Here is a 15,581-nt window from a genome sequence, read left to right as displayed (position 1 = left end):
TGGCCCTTTTCCTGAGCTTTCCTTTCCCTCCTCATCTCCCCACAGTGGTTTGTCCTGAATGACACAACCAGTGGGCGGCTGCACCTGCGGCTGGAGTGGCTTTCACTGATTGCTGACCCTGAGGCTCTGACTGAGGTGAGTGTGGGGTGTTGGGGCTCCCTAGCAGAAAGGGGAGCTGCAGTGGGGCTGGTTATGTGTGGGCTGTGCATGTAGAGGGAGGGAGGGAGCTGAGCCCCCAGATCTTGCTCAGTCTTGGGGCAAGCCCTACCTTTGAGAATGTGTCCCTCAGCCCTGTCTCCACACAGGGCAACTCCTGATCTCTCTCAAGAGATGGCCTCTGAGCATCTCAGCCATCTTCAGGGAAGCTGGGATCCTTAAACACTGTGTGTTAGTGCCTGTCAGCCCAGATCATAGGGAAAATCCACCCTGTTTGACTTGAACCTGTCATGCTGCAGTTGGAGTCTCAGCCTGAACAAAAGAAGCTAGGTTCTGAGGGAGCTTATGGCCAGTCTGGAGGGCAGGGGCTGGCTGGCTTCCTTCTGCCACGAACAGGTTTCTCTCCAAAACCAGGCTGTGTCTCCTGGTGCTGGGACACCTAATGGGGGTCTGTGTCTGCTTGTAGGACCATTCCGGCCCTTCCACTGCCATCCTCGTGGTCTTCTTGGATAGCGCCTGCAACCTGCCGGTGAGTGGTGACATGGTCAGAGTGTCGCACACACCCTGCCTTGTGCCTGTTACTTTCTAATGCTCACTTGAAATGGAAATTCACAAATGTTGCTCACCTACCCTTCTTCTGCTGCTGCAGAGAAACCCTTTTGACTACCTGAATGGCGAATATCGAGCCAAAAAACTCTCCAGGTTTGCCAAGGTAAGAGTGTGATGGGCTGGAACCGAGTGAGAGCAAGCCATAACTCCTTTCCCCTAGCATAGCCACAGCCCCATGTTTTCCGGGTGACAGTCTGCACACACAGCCCGGGGCTGAAAAGAGCTGCCATCATCAAGTCTACTGTGTGCCAACCACTGGGTTTGGCAACTCACCTCCCACATTTGTTGTGCCCATGAAACATGACTGAGTCCAATTTTATTGCCATTTTATAAATAGGACCCAAAAGGTTAAGAGCCTGGGCCACAAACCCAAAGGAGGAGCTGGAACTTAAGTCCACCCTGTGTGTCTCCATAACTCCAGGGAACCAGAGCCTGTGCCCAGCCAGGCCCAGCTCCTGCCACCTGTCTTCACTTGAGCCTCCCCTGTCCAGGTGCTTATACCAGTGATGGCAGCCCAGGGGTCCTGGGAACACCAGGGTAGCATTCTCTCAGACGGAAGCAGCTGGCTGGCCATAAGTCCCACTGATGCTCCTGAGGGCTAGGAGGTAGGGTGAGGGTGTGGCACCTTAAGCTGACACTAATGATGCCACCTTCATTGTGGATTTGTCCCCTCACAGAATAAGGTCAGCAGAGACCCTTCTTCCTATGTCAAGCTATCTGTAGGCAAGAAGACTTACACGAGCAAGGTAAGACAGCTTGGGGTGTAGCCATGGGATACGGAAACGGGGCCCCCAACCCTTCTCAGGGAGAGAAGCAAAAGACAAGGGAATTCGCTTACACTGAATGCCTAGTAGGTGCCAAGACACATTCTAGGCACTTTTTATTTTATTTAGTCTTCAAAGTAACCTCACAAATACTTTTATAGTTCAAGGATTTGAGAGTCAGAGACCAGTGACTTACCCAAGGGTACATGCTAGAAAAGCAGCTGAAATAGTATTCAACCTTAGACATGGCTCTAAGCCTGTGTCCTTTCCACCACCCCGTTTCCCAGTCCAGCAGCAGCAATCCTCCCCTCCCAAGTGAGTGCTCATGCTATCATGAACCCTGTAAAACCTCTTGGCAAAGCTCTCCTTGCCTTTGAATCTGGCTGCCCTGCCCTAGTGCCTCCCACAAGCTGTAGTGTATGTGGATCTGATCCCTGAGCAGACAGAGTAGAAAGGCTGGCTACCCATGGTACCTGGGGGCCAGAGTGAGAGCAGAGGGTGCTGGTATCCTGCTCTGCCCAACCAGACCCATCAATGATCTCTCCCTCCTCTGTCCCCAGACCTGTCCCCGCAGTAAGGACCCTGTGTGGAGCCAGGTGTTCTCCTTTTTTGTGCACAATGTGGCATCTGAGCAGCTGCATCTCAAGGTTTGGGGAAGTTGGGCTCTCGGAACAGAGCTAAGCGGTGTCTAAGCCAGGAGGGGTGGGAGCTCGGAGTATACCTTGAGCAGGTTTTCCTGGCTGTAAAGTCAGCCCGTGTGTAAGGGAGAGGATACTGAGGCCCCACATCTTAATGAGGCTGGTGCCCAAGGTCTCTGGGTAAGAGGCTGTGGAAGGACAAATCCTCAATTCCCTTGGTTCTCCCTGTGAAAAGAGTCTTTCTGGTTGTTACATAACACCCAGAGTGGCCTGTGTTGAAATCTACTCAGGACATTAATGAGGATGTATTTTTAATCTTCACAAAAGATCTGTGGAAGAGAAATATCTTTATTTCATACATGAGCAAACAGAGGCTTAAACAATAACTTGTCTAAGACCTCATGCCCGACAAGCAGAACTGGGATCTTGGGGGCCCTCAGCCCTGTCTTGATGTCCCATCATGCAGCAGCACAGCTCGTCAGTCCCTAAAGCCCCATGGCCCTGGGCATTTGACAGACTTGCCTTATATAGACCATAACTGCCTCTACCCTGAGACCCTCTCTTCCCAACTGAAGGCAGGGGCCAGAGGCCAATAGAAGCATAGTACCACAAACTGCAGTAAATTTAGACTTGGCTGGGCCCAAAGGGTGGGACTTAGTTATGTTCTTGTTTTGTGGCTGGCCCACCACCCAGGTACTGGATGACGACCAAGAGTACGCTCTCGGCGTGCTGGAGTTGCCTCTGTGCCAGATTCTCCCCTACGCAGACCTGACCCTTGAGCAGCGCTTTCAGCTGGACCACTCGGGGCTGGACAGCCTCATCTCCATGAGGCTGGTGCTTCGGGTAAATCTTTTCCCTGGGCCCCCGGGGGAGGCAGGGGGCAGAGCTCTGGCCCTGGAGCAAGGCAGACTGCTCGAAGATGGATTCGTACTTCTATTTTTGGATTGTCAGCTATTATCTCTTCAAATATTGCCTCTCCCATTCTTTTAATGCTTCCTTCTAGAACCCCTTCCGTGCCGGACCTTCTCATCTCCTCCATGTCTCGACCTGACCTCATCTTCATATTTTATATCTTTTTATGTCTTGGTGCTACATTCTAATTTCCTTAGATCTGTCTTCCAGTCCACTAAATATTTCCTTGCCTATGCCTAACCTGCTCTTTAACCTGTTCATGGTCTTTATTTCAAAGGCTACTTTTAATTTCTAATTTTATTTTTTCCAAATCCACCTTTTTAAATTGTATTTTATTATCTTTTCATGTTTCTATTTCATCTTTAATCATGTGAAAATACTATGTTAATTCTGTTATCTGAAGATCTTGGGAGTTGGATTTTGCTGTTGTATCTGCTGATGCTTTTTCATAGTGACTCATTTCTATTTGGCAACTTGGGTTGTAAACACATGGTAAGTGTTCCTTTGTGACCTGGATTGAGGTTGTTCACTTCCAAGTATACTGCTGTTGCTGTAGCCAAGAACTTCAGGGGCACTACAAACACGGATTCTTTTTTATGTTAATTTACTTCTTGATTTTTAGAGATAGGGAGGAGGAAGAGAAACATCGATTTGTTGCTCCACTTATTTATGCATTCATTGGTCGGTTCTTGTATGTGCCCTGACTGGGGATTGAACCCGCAACCTTTGAGCTGTCTAGCCAGGGCCTATGTTAATTTTTAACCTTGGGTTTCAAGACACCACAAGTAGTATAAATTCATATGGGACAATCCAGACTCATATGAGAGAAGCCTATAAGGTGCTCTATTCTTGGAAAATACTTTATTTACCCCCCAACCAGAGTTCAGGCTGAAACAGACACATCTTGTCATCAGTCTTTGCTGGTGGGTGGAACGTTAAGCTACTTTTTCACTAGAGAGATCCCACCTTCATGGGTCCTAATTCAACTCTCAGCTTCACACTGACCAAGGTTGATAAATTACCCTCAGAAAGTTTAATCTTTATTAGTTAGTTTTCTCTGGATTTTTAACCCTAGGGATTTTACTTACTTTGTGAATTTGGCTATGTATTTAAAAGGATGTTTACTTTACTAGGGCATTCCTAACAAGTTATTTTTCAGAATATTTTGACCACCATATTGCTGGAAATGGAAGCCCTTAGGAAGGGTCCTGATAATTAATGAATGAGGGAAAAGGGGGAAACACAATGGCTGAGGTTTGAAACTTTGGTGCTAGGACCATAGGGGGGTGTGTCTGGATAGGAAACACATTTTAGGGAAAGTAATGGTGAATAAGGTGACATCTGGAAAATGACCATATCCAGAAAGTAGCTAGTGATCTTTGTGAAGGTTAAGGAAAGGCTGAAGGTGTAGATCTGGGAATCCTCTGCACAGAGGGAAAGTGCATGCTGAGAGTGGGCTAAATCTCCTGCAGCCAATATGAGTATAGAGAGAAGGGACCAGGGCTGAGTCTTCATGAAGACCCACTAGTGAGGCAAGAGGAAGGGGAAAGAGAGAGGCACTGGTCAGAGGGGACCAAAGCCAAAAGAGGTTAAGGAAAATATGGTCTGGGGGTGAAATTCCATTGAATTAGGCAGTCAGGAAAAAACCATTTCCCAGAGGTTAAGGCAAGAGCAGAGGAGTAGAAAATGGAAGCGGTGGGCCTAGCCCATAAACAACCCTGTCATCTGTTTGCAGTTCCTACGCGTGGAAGAACGAGAGATGGGGAGCCCATATACAGGACCTGAAGCCCTAAAGAAAGGCCCTCTGCTCGTTAAGAAGGTGGCCACCAACCAAGGTCCCAAAGCTCCTCCCCAGGGAGAGGGTCCTGCAGATTTGCCATGCCCCCCAGACCCTGCTTCTGATCCCAAGGAAGCCTCCAAGAGCACCACGACAACCACCAGCGCCACCACTGCTGCCACCGAGCCCACACTCCAAGAGACAGGCCCAGAGCCGAAAGGCAAGGACAGTGCCAAAGGTTTCTGTGAGCCCATGGGGGAGAAGAGGAGTTCGGCCACCATCTTCCTGACTGTCCCAGGCCCCCACTCTCCAGGGCCCATCAAGTCACCCAGACCCATGAAATGCCTTGCCTCCCCATTCGCATGGCCGCCCACGAGGCTGGCTCCCAGCATGTCCTCGCTCAACTCCCTGGCCACCTCCTGCTTTGACCTGACAGATATCAGCCTCAACACTGAGTATGCACCTCTCTGCTTAATCTTTTCTAAAATCACCTGCATGAAAAATAACTCCCTGGATGGAAAAGTAGACATGAACTTTTCCATTCAAGTTCTGGTTTTTCACAGAATGGCTTTATGAGAGGCAGCATGGTGTGGTAGAAAGGACTCAGGACAGGTGGAGGGAGAGAGAGCACATGTGAGCCAATTTCTTTATATACCAACTGTAAAACAGATCCTGGACTTTGGCTGTTACAGCAGAAACCTTTTCTGGGATAATATGGAAAGCTTAGGATATGGAATTTGTAATCAGTAAGTGTTTACTATGTGTTTAGTGCATTATTTGATTTAATTCGATCTTCACAGTAACCCTATGAGATAAAGGTCAAATAACTCACCCAAGGTCCCACAAGAAATCATACTATAAAAGCAGATCCCACTGCAGGGTTCATGCTCTTCCTACGGTAAAGTAGGATAATTATGCATGAATGCTGAGTGGAACTAACTTCCAACTGAAGAAATTGTTAATTAACCCCCATGGCTCTATGTTCTGAAAGCAAGATAGGCTCTGTCTTGGGGGTCAGGGAAGAGGCCAACACTTGTAAAGGCAAAAGTGACAAGCTGTTTCTTTACAGAGGCAGGGATTTCAGGCATCGGAGGCTGGGCGAGATTCAGCTAACAGTGCGTTATATCTGTCTGCGGCGCTGCCTCAGCGTGCTAATCAACGGCTGCAGGTAAAAAGATAGTGGGGCCAGGAAAGGTCCTTTGGGAGCATCAGGTGAGGGCACTTGGAGCAATGGCAGGGGTGGGCAGCCCCACGATAGACAACTAATGCAATGATGCAGTGGGAACAAGTGAGGTTTGAAGACTTGCTGTGAGTGACAAGGTCCTCAATGGTGCTGATGGGCTCTGGAGCCAAGGGCTTTGCTCAGGAGCACTGCAAACTGTCTGGGGTAGGGAGTCAGTACATTTTCTCAAGTGGGAATCAAGTTCCTTTAGATAGAAAGTACTTGGCTCTACTCCAAACTTTACAAAAACTCATGTTTTCAGAGCCATGCACCTGATGTTCTATCCTCCAAATTTTACATATTTTTGCTTTGTTGGTTATTTGGGCATTTTTATCCTCAAGGTCATCTAAAGCTGAAGGGCTAGTACAGCTTTCTCCAAATGAGTATTTTCAATGTTTGAAAACCAGGACCTTTTTCTTTAATATCTTTGAAACCAAATCAGAAACCTGACACCCTGTACCACCAGTGGAGTTGATTCTTATGTCCGTGTCTACTTGCTGCCAGAAAGGAGGTGGGTGAGTCGCAAGAAGACCTCAGTGAAGCGGAAGACCGTGGAACCCCTGTTCGATGAGACGTAAGTGGGCCAGTTAGTCTGCCTAGAGTGCTCACCCATTCAGGTACTTACGGAGCATCTGTTGTGTACCTGCAGCCTACCAGGTCATATGAAGGGCTAGGGTTGAACAGGACAACATGGTCTATGCCTTCATGAAGCTTCTGTATACTTTGGTGGAAGAAAAGGACTACCAGGGCAATTTAGCAAAACAGCTAACTACTTTTCTTGCTCATAGGGGCTAAAGTGTTCCTGATTATGTAATATTCTTTGGTAGTAAAAGGACCTGAATCTGTTTTAAAGCAGCAGTTAAAAATAAACATACCTTGAACCTAAGGACCTAAATTTTTCTCCGAAGCTCCAAGCTCTTTGGCCTCTCTTCCCTCCTGCAACAAAGCATAGGTGGCAGGTGAAACAGCTATCCTCCCCTAGCTTGTCTTCAGTGGGTCTGTGGTGGCAAGTCTTATCCTAAATATTTTTTATTTCAAGTTGACCTCAAGGTACAGAAGTCAAAATCTCATCATTGCTTCCTTCTGCTTCAGGATCCTGAGAAGACATTTCTAGCCAGCCAAGGAAGATATATCTGATAATTTTGGTTTCCTCTTCTCTTGGAATAATTATTCATTTTAGCTTTTACTTTCCTTGCCTTTGGGATCAAATTTCCAGAGGCCCCTCTGAGACCAAGGTTCATAAGTTTAGTGTGTTTTCTTCTTCTTTGGGTCTTATTGTTTCAGGTCTTATATTCAAGTCTTTAATCCATTTTGAGTTAATTTTTGTGTATGGTGTCAGCAGTCTAGTTTCGTTCTTTTGCATGTGGCTTTCCAGTTTTCCCAGCAGCATTAATTGAAGAGAATTTTCTTTTTCCATTGTATGTTTTTGGCTCCTTTGTCAAAAAATTAGATGCCCATATATGTGTGGGTTTATTTCTGGGCTCTCAATTCTGTTCCACTGGTCTGTGTGTCTGTCTTTCTGTTACTACCATACAGTTTTGATTACTATAGCTTTGTTGTATAATCTGAAGTTAGGGAGTGTGCTACCTCTGGCTTTGCTCTTTTTTCTCAGGAATGCTTTGGCTATTCAAGGTATTTTCTGGTTCCATGAGGACTTACTACAGTCATTTTATCTTTCATTTTCTGGTTGCCCTATTGTTTCTTCTCCCTTGTGTTTGTTAATTTGGTGGTTTTCTATGATTTTTTTTGTTGTTACATGTCTGAGCTCTAGATTTTTGTCTTGTGGTTACCATTAGGTTTATGTAAAAAAAGTTCCATACATACAATAGTCCTTTGTTTTCTGATTGCATCTTATCTTCATAAATTATCCCTTTCAAGCTGTGCATTCAAATAAGCATTCATTTTAAAAATCTATACTTGAGTCTTTTATGAACCATATCTAAGAACTACACGTTGAGTTCATCATTATCAAGAAAGGGTGGGAGAGAGAATTTATTCATTCAATAACAATTTATGCCAGGCACTATCCTATTTTCTAGAGCCACACAAGAAAGACACTTTGCAACCAAAGAGAGCTCTGAGAAAAATTATTAAGAGATGTCAAAATTGCTATGTGGGAACACAGGAAAGAGATTTGACTTCTGTGATAAAACCTCATCTGTTAGTAATTCTCTCTGAAAATTGTATCAGCAAGCTTTGTCTGGATTATCTAGAAAGCAGACCTGGCAGCCTCTACCCTAAAACTAAACCTAGAAGTAAGGAGTCCAGAGGCCTCTTTAAAATATCAAAAGTTAAAGATAGAGAATCTTAAAAGCAAGAGAAAAAATGAAACCACTATAAGAGTACCAGCATATTTTTCAGCAGAAACTTTGCAGGTGACAAGGGAGAGGCACAGTATGTTGAAAGTGCTGAAAGAAAAAAATACTCTACCTGGCAAGTTATTATCTCTCCTTCAGTTCTGAATAAGTTTTCCAGACAAGCAAATGCTAAAGGAAGTCATCACCACTAAATCGGCCTAACAAGAAATATTAAAGAGGCTTCTTTAAGCTGGAAAAAAACGTTAATTAGTAACAAGAAAATATAAATCTCACTGGTAAAGGCAAATATATAATAATGGTAGTGGGTTACTTATAAAGCTAGTATGAAGGTTAAAAAATAAAAGTATAGTAAATATAACTATAACTGCAATAATCAGTTAAGGGATATTTAAGATGTAGCATTAAAAGCAAAAGATGGGGTAAGAGAGTACAAACTATAGAGCTTTATAATACAGTCATACTTAAGATGTTATCAACTTAAAATAGACTGTTCTAAATATAAATTGTTGTATGTAAACCTAATGTCGACCACAACACAAAAGATAAAGAGAAAGGAATCTAAGCATGCCACTAAAGGAAATCATCAAACCACAGAGGAAGAGAGCAAGTAAAGAAAGGAGCAGAGAACTATAAGACATCAGAAAAATTATCTTTTATAAGTGGACTAAATTCTTTAATCAAAAGACATAGCGTGGCTAAATGGATTAAAAAAACCCCAAAGATCCATCTATACGTTGCTTACAAGAGACTCATTTCAGATGTAAGGAAACACAGATTGAAAGGGAAGGGATGGAAAAAGATTCCATGCAAATAGGAACCAAAAGCAAGCTGGGGTAGCTATACTTTTATCAGACAAAATAGACTTTAAAACAAAGACTGGAATAAGAGATAAAGGGGTCAACCAAAAAAGAGGATATAACATTTGTAAATATTTATACACCCAACACAGGAGCACCTAAATAAATAAAGCAAATATTAACAGACCTAAAGGGAGAAGTAAACAGCAATACGACAGCAGGGAACTTGAACATACAACTTTCATCAATGGATAGATCACCCAGACAGAAAATCAATAGGAAACAATGGCCTTAACAAATACATACAGAACATTCCATCCAAAAGCAGCTGAATACACATTCTTCAGGATAGGTCATGTTAGACCACAAAAGTCTTAATAAATTTAGGAAGACTAAAATCATATTGAGCATTTTCTCCAATCAAATGGCAGAAAATTAAAAGAAGGAAACCAGACAATTCACAGCTATGTGGAGATTAACATGTTATTGAACCACCAATGGGTCAACAAAGAAATCAAATGACACAATGTCTTGAGACAAACGGAAATGCAACATAAAAAAGCTTATGGGATGCAGCAAAAGCAGTTGTTTTTTTAATCCTTACCTGAGGGTATTTTTTCCATTGCTTTTTAGAGAGTGGAAGGGAGAGAGAAAAACACATCAATTGGTTGCCTCCCGCACTTGACCAGATCAAGCCTGCAATCAAGGTGCACACCCTTGGCCAGAATCAAACCCGAGACCCTTCAGTCTGTGGGCCGACGCTCTAAGCAAAACCAGCTACGGCAGCAAAAGCATTTCTAAATGGGAAGTTCATAGCGATAAATCTCTAAAACAAGAAAAATCTCAAACCTAACTTTACACTTAGAAAGTGTAAAGAAACTAGAAAAAGAAGATCAAAGCCCAAAGTTAGCAGAAGAAAGGAAAAAACAAAGATCATAGTGGAAATACATGAAATGGAGACTAAAAGGACAATAGAAAAAATAAAATTGATAAACCTTTAGCTAGACTTACCTAGGAAGAAAGAAGACCCAAATAAAATCAGTAATGAAATAGGAAACGTTAAAACTGATACCACAGAAAAAGAAAGGGTCATAAAAGACTACAATTAACAATTATACACACCAACAGATTTAACAACTTAGAAGAAATGAATAAATTCCTAGAAACACATAACCTACACCAAGGCAATCATGAGGAAACAGAAAATCTGAATAGACCAATTACTTGTTAGAATATTGAATCGATAAGCAAAAACCTTTCAACCAAGGGAAGTCCAGGACTAGACAGCTTCACTGGTTTTTTTCTACCAAACATTCAAAGAATTAACACCAATCTTTCTCAAACTCTTCCCAAAATACAAGTAGAGGGAACACTTTCAAACTCATTTTTGTTAAGTCTGCATTACCCTGACACCAAAACTGGACAAGAACACCACAAGAAAAATTAATTATAGGCTAATATCCCTGATGAATGTAGCTGCAAAAATTCTCGACAAAATATTAGCAAACCAAGTTCAACAATACATTAAAAGGTTCATACATCATGATAAAGTGGGATTTAATTCCAGGGATGCAAGGATGGTTCCACACTTTGCAAATCAATCAAGGTGATACACCACATCAACAAATGAGTGATAAAAATATCATCTCAAAAGATGAAGAGAAAGCATTTCACAAAATTTAACATTTATTCATGATAAAAACTCTCAACAAAACTGGTATTCTCAACATAATAAAGGTCATATACGACAAGCCCACAACTAACATCACACTCACTGATGAAAAGCTTAAAACAAGACAGGTGGGGAATGTCTGGCCTTGCCAAGGCAATCACAGGTGGGACTTGAAATTCAATTAAATGTTTGACCAAATATAGCAGGCTAATTTTTAAGTTGATAATTTTGTATGGCCCAAGAATGATGTTATAAATATCCAAATGGCCCTTGGCAGAAAAAAGGTTCCCCACCCCTATTCTAAGATCAGGAACGAGACAAGTATGCTATGCCCATTCTTGTCACTTTTTATTGGAAGTCCCTGTCAGAGCAATCCGGCAACAAAAAGAAAAGGCACCCAAATTGGAAAGAAGTAAAACTGTCACCATTTGCAGATGACATAATATTATACTTAGAAAACCCTAAAGAATCCACCAAAAAAACCCCTGTTAGAACTAATCAACAGCCCCCTGGCGTGGTTCAGTGGCTGAGCATCGACCTAGGATTCAGGAGATCGAGGTTTGATTCCTGGTCAGGGCACATGCCTGGGTTGCGGGCTCAATCCCTTATCTGCGGTGTGCAGGAGGCAGCTGATCAATGACTCATCATTGATGTTTCTGTTTCTCTCTCTCTCTCTGAGATCAATAAAGACAAAAAACTAATCAAGTGCAATAAAGTTACAGACTACAAAATCAATATACAAAAATATGTTGCATTTCTATACACTAATAATGAACTATGAGGAAAGAGAAAACAATCTCATTTACAATTTCATTATAAAGAATAAAATACCTAGGAATAAATGTAACCAAGAAGGTAAAAGACCTGTGTATTGAAAACTACAAGACATTAATGAAAGAAATTGAATAAGACACACATAAATGGAAAGACAGTTTGTGCTCATGAATTGAAAATATTAATATTGTTAAAAAATTCATACTACCCAAAGCAATCTACAGATTCAATGAAATCCCTATCAAAAGCCCAACAGCATATTTCACAGAAATAGAACAAACAATCCTAAAATTTGCATGAAACCATAAAAGACCCAAAGCAATCTTGAGAAAGAACAATGCCCGAGGTAATATTCTCCCTGATTTTAAACTATATATAAACTCTATTACAGTAATCAGACTGGTACTGGCATAAAAACAGACACATAGATCAATGGAACAGAATAGAGAGCCTAGAAATAAACCCTCACATATAATCAACTAATATTCAACAACAGCACCAAGAACACATAATGGAAAAAGTCTCAATAAATGGTGTTGGCAAAACTGGATAACCACATGCAAAAGAATGAAATTAAATCCTTAAGTTATCATACACAAAAACTAACTCAAAATGGATTGAAGACTTTAATGTAAGACCTGAAACCATAAACTCAAAAGAAAATATAAGTCGGTAAGCTCCTTGATATTGATCTTGTTCATAATTTTTTGGATGATACCAAAAGCAAAGGCAGCAAAAGCAAAAATAAACAAGTGGGACTATATCAAACTAGAAAGCTTCTGCACAGCAAAGGAAACCATCAACAAAATGAAAAGGCCACTTAATGGAATAGGAGAAAATACTTGTAAATCATATTTTTGATACGAAGTAAAATATTCAAATATACAAAGAACTCCTACAATTCAATAGCAAAAAAAAAAATCCAATTAAAAATGGGCAGAGGATCTGAATAGACATTTTTCCAAAGAAGTCATACAAATGGCCAAAAGGTCATGAAAAGGTGTTCAACATCATTAATCATCAGGAAAATGCAAATCAAAACCACAATGAGCTATCACCTCCTCAGAACCCTTGTTGCACTGCTGGTGGGAATGTTAAAAATTAAAAAATAGAACTACCAGATGATGAAGCATTTCTACTTCTGGGTAGTTATCCAAAGAAAATGAAAACACTAACTCAAAAAAATATATGCACCCCCTATTTACTGCAGCATTATTTACAATAGCCAGGACATATAAACAACCTAAACATCCATCAGTGGATAAATGGATAAAATGTGGTGTACACACACACACTTGTACACACACATTATTTAGCCATTAAAAAAAAAAAATCTGTGACAACATGGATGAACCTTAAGGGCTTTATGCTAAGTGAAATAATTCAGACAGAAAAAGATAATTATCAGATGATCTTAAACGTGGAATCTAAAGAAACAAAGCCAAAAACAAACCAAAAAACTGAGTTCATGGGTGTGGAGAACAGACTGATGTTTGTGTGGGGTCGGGGATGGGCAAAATGGGTGAAGGGGGTCAAAAGGTACAATTTTTCTAGTTATGAATAAGTCACGGGTTTGCAATGTACAGCATGATGACTATAGTTAATAATACTGTATTACATATTTGAAAGTAACTAGGAGAGTGGATCTTGAAAGTTCATCACAAGAATTTTTGTAACTATGTATGGTGGTGATGTTAACTAGACTTATTGTGGTGACCTTTTTTCTCCCCCTCACCCGAGGATATGCTTTGTATTGATTTTTGAGAGAGGAAGGGAGAGAGAAAAGGAGAGAGAAACATCGATGGGCTGCCTCTTGTATGCACCCAGACCGGGGATTAAACCTGCAACCTGGGTATGTGCTGTGACCAGGAATCAAACCTACCACCTTTCAGTGTATGGGATGACGCTCCAACCAACAGAGCCACACCAGCCAGGGCAGTGGTGACCATTTTCAATATACACAAATATTGAATCATTATGCTGTACACCTGAAACTAATATAATCTTATATCACTAACACCTCAATAAATAAAATGATTTTTTTAAAAAACTTAGGAGTCCAGAGGACTCCTGTAAGTACATGTCAAAGCTTTACACTAAGATTTCTCTGCCTTACTCCACAGGCATAAGAGGGAATAGGCTACTATTTTTCATGCAACTCCAGCAAACCTAACTATTCAGCATTGTAGCCCTTAGCTGGTCATAAAAAAACAACTTAGAAGGGTTTGAGGTGGTCCTATTAGCAGGCACTGTTCAGAATGAGATGAGGCAGCTGAAAGAGTGGTCGTCAAGGTAGAGTCTGAGAAAGCAAGAAGGAAACCACGAAGCACAGTAGTCCAAGGCACATAGGAGAGGCAAACAGGCTCTTAACACTTCCAGGGTGTGTAAATAACACAGGACAGCGATTATATATAATAGTGATGCACTGAGTATCTGCTACTCAGTGTGCTACTCTCAATTATATCTTCTGTTTTAAACGTAGGAAAATGGATGAAACACTTCAGATTTTCAACAAAAATGATGAAAATATGTAAATCTGATTTCCTGACTTTTTGCTTTTTAAAGATTTGAATTTTTTGTTCCCTTGGAAGAAGTACAGAAGAGGTCACTAGACGTCGCAGTGAAAAACAGTAGGCCACTTGGCTCACACAGAAGGAAGGAACTAGGAAAAGTAAGTACAAGAAGAACTCTTGGTACTCTGACCTCCCAGTACTCTAGCTGGAGTTTGTTGGTGAAAAGGCATCCTTGTAGAAATTCTGATGGGATCATTTAACTTTAAGGAGGGTATGGCTTCACTGGGAGTTTTGTTCCTTTTAAATATTCTTGAAACTAAATGATGTAGATGTGTAAATTAATACACTAAACCCTATTTTAACAAACTCAAGAATATCCCAATTCATCACTGCACAAGTATTTGAACATCTATGGTATTAAGTGTTGTTTCGATATATACAGTGCTGTTTGTTGTGAAGCTTGGATCTCATTACATCAGCATTTTTGTGGTGATAGGATTTTGCTTAAAGTAGAAGTAGAGGAAATAGAATCCTCAGGCAAATGCCGAAGAGAGACAAAGAAGAATATTTGTACAACATTTCATAGTTGTATTCTACTAAACACCTCCTTATGCTCAGCTTTTTAAAGCCCACTTCTATGAAATAGGTGATATTACCCCCATTTTTACAGTAGAGGCAACTGTGGCATCTTACTTTAAATTATGAATCAGTTAATGAGTAAAGGCAAGCTGTCCTCTCTTTCTGTAACATTCATACATACATTCCTGACATATACAGCGATTCACCTTTCCCCAGGACACTGAGGACAAGGTGCTGGGTTTCTGGAGAGGTTCCATGTTGAAAGTCAAAGGGAAAAAGGGACTCTACTCAAAATTACAAAAGCCAAAGAGATCCTTTTTAAGATCAATTCCGTTTATCCCAGTATGTTTCTATTTAATGAAATTTCCTTTTTTTGGAAGGGAACTGATTATTTGTGATTGTTTAGGTACTGATCGATTTATCAAAAGAAGATCTGATTATGGGCTTCTCACAATGGTAAGTGACCCCTTTCATTTTATCACATTAAGCTGCTAGTCAAGATATTATCTCAGTTGCCCATATTCTCTCTCCAAAGTTTTTCCCTTTTCAGTACATTTCAGCTCGTTGGTTATCAAGGAGGGAGGCTGATTATCGCCTTTACAGCCTGCCAATCTCCCTCTCCCAAAGGATCTCTGTCAGCAAAAGCCTTAATCCTGGCTGGCCAACTTATAAAGAGATGGGTTCTGCTGGTCCTATACAGGCCCAGGCAGGCTAGACTGTCCTGATGCTACCACACCATACTCTCAATACTAACAGACGTCCAAATCCAATTGTCTTACAGGTATGAGCTCACTCCAGATGGACAGCCCAGAAGTTGATGATGAGCAACATTATCACCTTTATATTAAAA

General features: G+C 41.4%; 1 protein-coding gene across 1 annotated transcript in view; it reads left to right on the top strand.

The window, feature by feature from the left end:
- ESYT3 (extended synaptotagmin 3) overlaps nucleotides 1–15,581 on the top strand; it is a gene marked incomplete at its 5' end in the record, with an annotated part of 47,981 nt that extends 32,400 nt beyond the window's left edge. The window contains 12 exons of the mRNA XM_081159887.1: nucleotides 46–135; nucleotides 623–685; nucleotides 806–868; nucleotides 1,443–1,511; nucleotides 2,090–2,176; nucleotides 2,861–3,010; nucleotides 4,815–5,311; nucleotides 5,926–6,024; nucleotides 6,521–6,652; nucleotides 14,205–14,310; nucleotides 15,138–15,187; nucleotides 15,513–15,581. Coding sequence (XP_081016013.1) covers nucleotides 46–135; nucleotides 623–685; nucleotides 806–868; nucleotides 1,443–1,511; nucleotides 2,090–2,176; nucleotides 2,861–3,010; nucleotides 4,815–5,311; nucleotides 5,926–6,024; nucleotides 6,521–6,652; nucleotides 14,205–14,310; nucleotides 15,138–15,187; nucleotides 15,513–15,549 — 1,443 coding nt within the window. The 3' untranslated portion in view covers nucleotides 15,550–15,581. The remainder of the gene's footprint in view (nucleotides 1–45; nucleotides 136–622; nucleotides 686–805; nucleotides 869–1,442; nucleotides 1,512–2,089; nucleotides 2,177–2,860; nucleotides 3,011–4,814; nucleotides 5,312–5,925; nucleotides 6,025–6,520; nucleotides 6,653–14,204; nucleotides 14,311–15,137; nucleotides 15,188–15,512) is intronic.

The sequence above is a fragment of the Miniopterus schreibersii genome (genome assembly GCF_964146895.1).
Source record: "Miniopterus schreibersii genome assembly, chromosome: 15".
NCBI classification, from domain to species: Eukaryota; Metazoa; Chordata; class Mammalia; order Chiroptera; family Miniopteridae; genus Miniopterus; species Miniopterus schreibersii.
The sequence above is the reverse complement of the archived record's forward strand: the minus strand, read 5'-3'. Positions and strand labels throughout refer to the sequence as shown.